The sequence below is a fragment of the Ptychodera flava genome, unplaced genomic scaffold (assembly GCF_041260155.1).
Source record: "Ptychodera flava strain L36383 unplaced genomic scaffold, AS_Pfla_20210202 Scaffold_46__1_contigs__length_1169225_pilon, whole genome shotgun sequence".
NCBI lineage: Eukaryota > Metazoa > Hemichordata > Enteropneusta > Ptychoderidae > Ptychodera > Ptychodera flava.
This window is the reverse complement of record NW_027248368.1, coordinates 885,653-895,691: the sequence shown is the minus strand read 5'-3', so window position 1 is coordinate 895,691 and position 10,039 is coordinate 885,653. Positions and strand designations below refer to the sequence as shown.

The 10,039-nt window shown below is 42.2% G+C and overlaps 2 protein-coding genes across 2 annotated transcripts; both read left to right on the top strand.

Moving 5' to 3' along the window:
* Positions 1-5,766: 5,766 nt before the first annotated feature.
* LOC139128241 (tigger transposable element-derived protein 4-like) lies at positions 5,767-7,176 on the top strand. Its single transcript, XM_070694057.1, has 2 exons — positions 5,767-5,829; positions 6,520-7,176. The coding sequence occupies exons 1-2, from the start codon at positions 5,767-5,769 to the stop codon at positions 7,174-7,176; spliced, it is 720 nt and encodes a 239-aa protein (XP_070550158.1).
* Positions 7,173-7,952, top strand: LOC139128240 (tigger transposable element-derived protein 6-like). Its single transcript, XM_070694056.1, has one exon. The coding sequence runs from the start codon at positions 7,173-7,175 to the stop codon at positions 7,950-7,952; it is 780 nt and encodes a 259-aa protein (XP_070550157.1).
* The last annotated feature ends 2,087 nt before the right edge of the window (positions 7,953-10,039 follow it).

Here is a 10,039-nt window from a genome sequence, read left to right as displayed (position 1 = left end):
AGATTTTCTAATGATTTCCGCCAATTTTGACAAGCAACCTCGTAGAGTATCACTGTAAATTGGCAATTATCTCTGAGGCCAAAAAAAAAGAAAATTAATTGTGCTGTTCTGTTCAGATAACATGGGTTTCAAAAATAAGGTAGGTACGTCGGCAGGATTTTTTTCTTTTTTTAAAATATTTTATTTTTAAATATGCATTGTTCAGGGGTTCAGGGCGCTCAAACACTGGCCATAACATTTCCAGATCAAAATGTACCATACAGGTATATAAAGGAAAAACATAAGACACCCTCTTTCAAGCAAAAATCAAATGCCAAGTATCGAACGTGTGATTTTACGGATTTTTCTTGTTTTCTTTTTAGTTCCTTGTTTACGTAGCTCCAAAAAAATTAGGGTCGGCAGATAAAAAATAGAGTAGGTCGGGTTCGGAACAGCACAATATTTTTGTTTGACCTAAGAATACTTCGTATTTGCAACAGTACAAGAAGTTCTTGCTATGAGTTCCTGATACGAACGAAATGTAGTATTCCACATTATATCTGACGCCGTCACAAAGATTTCTGTAAACCATGTAAATAATTTTATCTAATAAGAGAATCGGCAAGTTTAATTCGAGGGTACGACGAACTAAAGTAGTCCTCGCGTAGAGAAAATAATGTTTCTTAGAGCTTGCACGAATTTCGCTTGTTTCACATAGTACTACACATGATCAAAACGAAAACAAAATACTATAGCAGTAGCCTGTACAAAAATAATCGCAATCATACCAATCCATAATCCAATAACACTAGGTCAAAATTTGTAAGACAATAGTTGTAAACATAGACACAAAACAGCACAGAACAGACAGTAAATAGACGGTACAAACAAAGTCAAATTCATGAAAGAAAGATATATGGACCTCTGGCCAAAAGACCAAGAAGTGATGTCAGGTGTTTCGAAAATAGTAAGCGCATCCTGCCCCACATGTGGCACCCGCCATATATCAATCTGTAAGTCAGATAGGTAGTGGTCACTAACTAAGGCCCAATGTCACCGATGCATCAGTGATCATTTGTCGAAGAGAGATATTGTATTTATCTACCAGCCTGCGATACCTGCCAAAAAAGCGTTTGAATGTAGAGACAAGTCTTGCTCTGGTGTAACCTTGATTTAACAGTTTGAAAGAGAGATGGCCATGTCTCTCTACAAAATCACCATATGAACTGCATGCTCTTGCATATCGTATAAGCTGGGAAATGTATACCCCATAAGCAGGTGAGAGTGGAATATTACTGATGAGGTGTGGAAAATTAATTATACTAAAGTTGAAATCATCTCTCTTGTCATATAGCCTAGTAGAAAGGTGACCATTGGAGTCAAATTCAAGTAAAATGTCCAGATATGAAGCAGAAGAGGCCGTTTCTGTAGTTTCTTTAATCTCCAATTCTGGAGGAAAATCATAGCGAGATATTTACTGAATTCAGAGTTATTCAATGAAATAACATCGTCTATGTATCTAAATGTTAGGTTGAAAGTACGAGCTACAGAGACCTTTTTCTGCTTGATAAGGTTCTGGATAAATTCTGCCTCGTATGAGAACAGAAATAAGTCGGCAAGTAAGGGAGCACAGTTAGTGCCCATGGGAATTCCTATACACTGTTGGAAATGTGTCCTCCAAATTCAACAAATATGTTGTCAATGAGGAAATCAAGCATACTGATAATGTCTTTCTCGGTATAAAACACTTTAGCGTTAGTTGTATTTTTATAATATATGCTTCCACTCCCACTTGCACTAGGTGCAAACCCCTGTTAGGTATGGCAACAAGTCAGGAATGTTAAAGAAAATTTCATTCAAAGTAAGATAAGAAGTGAAACATTAATGAGGAAAACTGTAAATCTTACTTACCAGTATGAATACGCTGCCATAGCGAAGCTTGTGGGGCGGACAAGTGAAAGTTAACCGATATTTTGAAATTACGTTCGTAAAACCGTCATCCAATCACAAGCTTCCTCTTGTGGGTCATGACCATTGACCCCAGTCAATGTGGGTCATGTATGATAATAGCGTTTCCTAGCTGACACTGCTCCGAAAACACAGCTTTTTCATGGACTTAAGGTAGCTTTCCGCCTTTGTTTTGGTATTTTGAGTCAAAAACACGATTTTTTCTTTTATCCCTGAAAAGTATTCCTATAATATTGATCTTCCTTGTGTGTAGAATATCTTGGTCGTGAAGTTCCTGTTTTTGGGTGAAATTTTGGAATAAAAATGTATGAGAGGCACAGGTGTACATTTTGGCGTTTGAGACTACCGTTAAGGTCTTGATTGACAAGGGATTACGCTAAGCAAGCAGCGTCAAGGTATTTACATGCACTTGGACAACATCCGCTGTGAAAATCCCATTAACACCTACCGTTCACTGTGTGGGTCAAGACCATAGTGTGTACCTGGCAATTAGGCGTCGAAAGGTGGGTCTTACCGTTTTTCTCATAGGGGTGGCCGCTCCCAAAAGATCACAATTTATCGACACAATCGGACAAGGTCAGACTTATGACATTGTTGACGGTACAATTTCAGATTACACAAATGGCCCACGCACTAAATGTTTTATCTGGGACATTTTTGTGCTTTTGTAAAAGCACCAGGAGTGGTTGATAAGTTTCGTAATGTTAAACTCTTTGAAGAGGCTGTCCCGTATACATAAATGGTACGTTCCACTGGCGGCCTTAGTGACAGCGGGAACACTTGAATACCGCAACAGACACCCTTCACATCTTCAACATTCAAGCAACATTCGGCCTCTTTCGGCCGAAGTTTCGGCTTCTTTTGGCCCCAAGACATTTCGACACCCCCGTTTCGATTTATTTTTTTCCCTTAAACCATTTATTTTTTTCCCTTAAAACTTATTAGTAACTGACAGACCAGTCATATTCATAAGCGTGACCTTTGCGTTCTGACCAGTATGACTTTTACAGTGCGTTTGGGCGCTGCTTTTCAAACTTTGACAGTGTCGGCGGCTATTGCTATTGAAAATGATATGAAGCTCTTTTCTCACGGTTTTTCACCATGTTCTCACAAACTTTAAAGCATGTGAATGCTGACACTATACTTCTCAGTGTTTTGATTTGTAACATTTTGCACGAGTTCCCCAACCAGGTAGTGCCGAAACGTCTTTGGTCGCGTTGCCTAAACGTCTTGGGGTCGGAAATTGTGCGGCCGAAACGACTTTGCGCCAAAAGGTCTAGAACCCGACATTGTCCGTTCGATGAGAATACTAAGTAAGTTGAACAATTTATGAATAAAAATGAAATATCAGAAACTGCGGCACTGGAACTACTTGGGATTAGAAAATACAAGGTGGAAACAAATTGCATGGGCTTCAGGACAGCGACAGCAAATTTTCCCAAGGCAAAATACGTAGCGATGCAGAAATCACACGCCACAAAACAATACTGCTTTGGTTTGCAGACGTTTTGGCACAATGGCAGTGAACTGATAATGTCGAAGTCGTTTCAATCCCGCGGTCCCGTTTTTCCTTGTCCCATTTCGTTTCCGGACCGCGCTATTACCCAAAAATTGTACAATGCAACCACCCTACCACTAAATGAGAAACCGACCTTGACAAGGTAAAAACATACGTCGACTAACAAATGTTCATCGTACACCGGATGAATGTGAATCAAATGATTTTATGGGAATTAGACTAAATGGACACGACAACATTGTTATCAGTTATCATGGCAGTAGCCAAAATGCTGCAGGACCGAAGATACATTTCAATATGAATTTGACCGTCACAACGTAATAACGTAATCGCCCTGAGTTTTCATCAACATGTCATCATTGGTCGGTAAACCATTGAATGAGACGCTTACGGGCTAACTACTTGAATACAGTACAAAACACCATCCTAATACTGAGATTTACATGTAATGAAGACGGGTCTGATATCATATTCGCCTGGAATCGATGGTACTCATGTTGGATACGAACGACAGCAGAGAGTAATATAGATCTATCTGTGACGTATGACGCTTGACGAGCGGTCTATTGCACGCAACTTGCGCTTGATGAAATGACGAACTTTTCTCTATGTTCATGTTTTCTCAACTTCTCTTCTTTGACTTTTATGCCGCCGACAGGCGATTGGTTCATTTTAGCATAAATGACTCCAGAAACGGTCTTCACCCACAGAAATGCTGTACAGAGTGAGGACGAACTATTGTCTCAGAAATGCTCGTAGTTTGATTAGTATTTATCGGTTTTCAAGGCGCGTGAAGATCTAAAAAATGGCTGCTCACTGAATCCTCGGTTACCCTAACCGTAATGAATCACGGCATGGAACTGTTCTTTTTTATCTCCATGATCACAGACACGGCAAATGTACATCCACATACAAACGCAGATATTTTTGTTGTCAGCCAATATTGTTTTCCCTATATCACTCATCGGGCTCGCTTTCATTCCGCAGCCGTGAGTCGATTCAGAGGTCGAATCGAATGCTGCCATAAACTTACACTGTTCATTGTCATGGCGGTAATTAGTCTAAGCGCTCGTGTAGACGGCATCGAGATGCCGTAGCAGTTCCGACAGTTAGGTCGAACAGTTAATACTCTATTTAAACCTTACAACTAATCAGTCAACAGATTTTGCATAATCCCTTCCCTGGCACTCCCCAAGTTTATTTACTCATCAGCTACTGTGTAGATTGCGCTCTAAAAAGAGTACAACGCTCCCAAAATTCACCCTTTTTAGCCTCATTTCGACCACTGACACTGGTTTCAATGAGTGAATATACTGTTGAAGTTGAACACTTTGATTTCACTATCTGGTTTTAGTGTTTTGTCGGTTGAGTACATTGTTTATTGCCATTCAAAAGGAAAAAACCGAACCAATTTACTAAATCGCCTTTTTCTCAGTTCGGCATTTTGTCACATTGCAGCACGTTCAAAAGAGTTTAACTCGAGAACGCGTGAACGGAAGTTCACCAGATTTTCACAGACGTTTGTCAAGTAGGTTGTCTCCAAAACCGTGTCTCAGTTTCTTTATGAAGATTTTTAAAGTCGAGTTATTGCTGCTTAATTAGGCGGCATTGTTAGACCAATCGGTGGATAAACTTTGACTCAACGATGTGAAAAAACTAAGGCCTTTTTCAAAAATCTGAGACACGGTTTTGTAGCCAGTATTCTGAAGACCAATTGCCCGTTAACACCTAAACAATAGCCCCTCTCCGCTCAGACTTAAACTTTTTTACGTGAGACCTTCCATGTTCTTTACACTTTCACTAAGATCTTCAAAAAAAATCATCGCACACTAATTTTCTTGATTAAACAAAAATACAGTCGCCGCCGCTTTAACGGGATCCTGATAAACGGGATTTCCGTTAAAATGGGACATTTCACTGTGTAACAGAATTTTTACATGTAAAGTTGTATGGTTAAACGGGACATCCTGCCGTTTAATTGGAACATTTTGATGTCGATCAGAACAATAAAGTTGTGATTTCGACAAGTGAACAAAGAATTGTGTCAACAATGTGTCCTTTATTTTACTGACCGACGATTAGCGGCTATGTAAACGACCTATCAGACGACCCTTACCGCGTGTGTTAAAAGCTGTAAGTGTGAACAACCGAGCAGTAGGAACCCACAAAAGGCGGTCTCAAAACAATGGCGGGTTTACGTTAGTGTTTCGCTTACAAAGAAGTTAATTTTCATGTAAAAAGTCCCCAGTGTGAAAACGAAAACGAACAAAAACTACGGGGTGGTAAACAATTTTGACGTGATGACCGTCGTTTACCATGGAACTCTGCAACAGAGCGAACTCATCCTGAGTTCAAAGTTGGCAGTGAGGTTGGCTCCGCCCCTAAAAAGACGTAGTCTGTTGCTTATGGCAACGCGGCTGCCTTCGCCTTTCCTTGTCAATCAAGATTGCGAATCTGTTTCATTGACCTTTAACCCGCTACACGTAACGATAGATCGACGTCTGACTTGCTCGTGATTTAACTTGACATCTAATTTTTTTAGCTGAAAGTCGACCGGCAACAGCATTCAAAACAAAACAGGAAAACGTTAACGCAGAACGGTCGATCACTGTTGCTGTTTACATCATGTCGAAAATGTTATAGGTGAAACATTTTCAACTTCAGGCATCAGCATGATTGACTTTGACCGTCGGAAAGTTTCAGGTAAACTGAGATCGAACAAACCGTCGTTCACCGTCGTTTCAAACGCGTACGCGGCTTTTCACAGAGAGACATGGCGGCACTTTTTGTTCATGGGCAACCAATCGCGGCAAGCGATGGCAGTGGGTTTAAATTGTTTCATTTTATCGGTGACATTAATGTGTGAATTTGCTAGAGGTGTCGATAGCGAAAGTGTCATGCAGGCCTTATAAGACTGGATAGCTTTTCACTCTCTTCAGTTCGAAATTTTCTTCGTGAAAGTGAACATGGCTTCGTCTAAGAAACGCATCGATCTGTCTCTCGCTGATAAAGTGCAGTTGCTCAAGCATTTATAGCTACCCGACGTTATCCAGGCATCAGCCGCCAAGAAGTTTGGTGTTTCAACCTCGCAAGTTTCGCGGTTAGTGAAAGCCAAGCAACAGATCTTCGATCAGTTTGACACCGGCAATCACAACCGTAAGCGACAGAGAGCTGGCAAGGAAGAAGAAGTTGGCAGTGCACTGTTCCTATGGTTTCAGCAGAAAATTAGCCAGGGCGCCCGACTCTCTGGGCCGTTGCTGAAGCAGAAGGCAACTGAGCTCGCTGCGGCAGAGGGGAGCGAATTCACTCCATCCGATGGTTGGCTGTCACGTTGGAAAAGTCGCCACAACATTGCCTACAAGAAGGAGCAAGGTGAAAAGCAGAATGCAGACTTCCCAGCGGCCCAACACTGGAGACAACACATCATACCGGCCATTTTGCAAGCGTACAACAAGGATGACATCTTTAATGCAGACGAAACTGGCCTGTATTATCGCGGCCTTCCAGATAAGGGACACTGCCTCAAAGGTGACGAACTGGTGGGTGGAAAGAAGGCAATGGAGAGAATCACCACCCTCGTATGTGCAAACATGTCGGGGACGGAGAAACGCCCACTTTTCATCATCGGCAAAAGTAGGCAACCGCGTTGTTTTCCAAGGGACCCGTCCGGCTTCCAGTCGACTACGGTCATTCCAAAAATGCTTGGATGACAGGCGAATGGTTTGCAAAGTGGCTGAAGAAGTGGGACGGTGAACTGCGCTGCAAACGTCGCCGTATCTGTCTGCTGGTGGACAACTGTTCAGCTCATCCGTCAAACGTTGCACTGACGAACATTGAGCTGAAGTTCCTGCCACCGAACACGACCAGTTTGATTCAACCTCTTGACATGGGCGTTATCAAAAACTGGAAGGGTCACTACAGAAGCCGACTGAACTCTCGTGTCATCGCCGCACTTGACGCCGATCCTGACCGACGAGCTGTTGATGTCGCGAAGCTATTCACCGTCTTGGATGCAATCTACCTAGCGAAGGAGTCGTGGGATGCTGTCAAGCCGCAAACAGTCGTTGGGTGTTTTCGTAAAGCTGGTTTGTCAGACTCTGAGGCTACCGATGCTGTAGTTGATGTCGATCCGCTGGCGGATGTGCCGACTCCAGTAAACATGACGTCAGAAGAATTCAACGATTACATCGAGATGGACAACACGATTGAGGTCACCGGTGAGCTTTCCGACGTGGAGCTTCTTGAGTCCGTCCGCGAAGCGAAACGGTCGAGGCTGGAAGATCCCGACTCCGACTCTGACATCGAGAATGAACCACCGCCACTCACCGTGAAAGAACAGATGGACATGGTCGACTACCTTCGCCGGTTCACGCAGAGAAAGGGCATGATTTCTGCCCTACCAATGCTTCGCCAGATCGAGAACGCCGTCTATGCTAACGTTGCAGAAGTGAAGAAACAGCGTACGATCGATTCGTTTTTCAATTAAGTAGACACTCTTAGTTACCCAAAAATTTGCACCAGCCTTCAGTAGCTGAAAAAACACAGAGACAACAGAAAAACTGCCTGGAACTTGCTATCAGCTGACTTTATTGAATGTACGTCGTGCAGTTTTTGTTTTCCGGTATTTTTTGTGTGTACATGCCTCTCCGACCTTTTTATGTATATCTTTCATACATACATTTTCTTTTATTCTTCAAAGTTTATTTTCTGTCAGTAATTCATGCATTCCACATTTTGTGAAAGGTGAAATACGTTGCAATAAACAGAAATTTAATGTATCAATGTGCGTGCGATGTAGTCTGTGTATTCACGATAGTGTATGGTGAATGTGTGTGGGTGTGGTCGACCCATTTATAAACCTGCCGCATAATCGGGACTGCCGGTTAATCGGGATAAATTGTCTGCTCCCGAGGTGTCCCGTTTACGTGGCGGCGACATAATAGAAATAGCTTTCAGGTGATATATAATACTTGGGTAAAAGTACACATCTTGATGGCATAATTCACGTTTGAAAATAGGTCGTCGCAAAGGTGGAAAGCTACCTTAACAGAGAGATTTTGGATATTGGTGTGATTTTTTATGAAGTTGATGAACTGGAGCATCGATCGACCCAATAAGCAAGTTGTATTTGAGATAAAAGAGGCGAAACCGTCTGTTGAAATTTACTCGGTCTCCGTGCATGGCTGCCGCTGTTACTCACCTTTTGATTTTTATTGTATCAGTGGCGGCTGGCGGTTCGCCTGCATTGACTCTAGAGCCTGTGTTCCCATGGCTGTGGTGGTGACGTTAAAGTCAAAACCAGCCGTAAATCCCGTCCGAAAACACCACAGCTATGGACCCAAAGCTAGCCTAACAGTACAAACGAAGTTTTATAGCCCGTGCGCCGCAGCTTTCGGGAATTTTGTGCACTAACAGCAAAAGGCGCGATTGAAAATCGATGAATTCTTTAGACTAGTAGGGAACATGGAGCTAGAAACTAGCTGTAGGGACCATGGAGCTAGAAACTAGCTCCATGTAGCGACCAACTCTCTCTTATTAGGTGGAAAAGGTAACCGATGAGATTAACTCTTTGACGCCGTAGACTCATTCTAGTCATGAGCTTAGTTGCTTGTATACCAGAAAACAACCGACTTTGACGTCAAAGGCCTGTTGCTGGTACGTACTTTAAGACAGAAAATAACGATGTTACCGGTAGACATGGAGTTAACAGCGAGTGCAGAGAAATGAAGGTGACAGGTTTAAAAAATTCACAGTATTGGCAAAAATTCTCCAGTGTGTGCTGCTGCTAATGTGTCACCATTGTGCCTTGAATCACGACGCGGTTTGTAAATTATACTTGGGTATATACACTCCAAGAAAACGACGACGTGAAACATACATCTATATAATTTTGTTGAAAAACTCATTAAACGGCCACTCCGGTGATCTTTTTCTGCTTGGTCGGTCGATACTTTCTGGGTGGCATTTGTTACATGGAGCAGGACCATAATTAGTTATGTTAGAATTTGGCGCTTGGCAACGAAAAGCATGCGCGTTTCCAGCGTTCCTTTCAATCTAACTTCCCGTTTATTTTTGAATAATGAGCAGTGTTTGTTTGCGCATATCATGAATATATAAGCGTCCACTAGGTTTACGGACATCCTCGGGACATGTTTCCCAAGATCTTCATACCTTCTCCTTTTTCATTAACATCACTATCTTTCCGATGTTGACCAACCTCTGATAAGTCCACGGATTAGCATAATTAGTTGTGTTGACTAATTAATTACAGCATGTGTGTATGAGAGATATACGTCCTTGTAATGGAGTGTAAAATAAATAAAGAGTCACAGAGGCTAGGTTAGGTTATGTAAACCATTTATTTTATTTATTCCGATCATTCAGAGCATGAAGAAAGAAGAGAAAATGATAGAGAAAACAGTGTGAAAAACTCAGAACCTATTGGGTCGCCTGTGGTGTTAGCTGTGATTACGCAGCGGTTTGTAGCATATCGATCGCGCTCGGTCAAGAGTTATCGCCACAGTTTTGCGGTGATGACCCTTGACCCGAGTGCGATCGATACGCCATGGCCCA

Bases quoted from the DNA above. Each gene is read 5' to 3' on its own strand.
- LOC139128241 (XM_070694057.1), top strand. From the start codon at position 5,767: ATGACCGTCGTTTACCATGGAACTCTGCAACAGAGCGAACTCATCCTG. The intron at 5,830-6,519 runs GTGAGGTTGGCT...GACGTTATCCAG, and splicing joins TCCTGAGTTCAAAGTTGGCA to GCATCAGCCGCCAAGAAGTT.
- LOC139128240 (XM_070694056.1), top strand. From the start codon at position 7,173: ATGACAGGCGAATGGTTTGCAAAGTGGCTGAAGAAGTGGGACGGTGAA.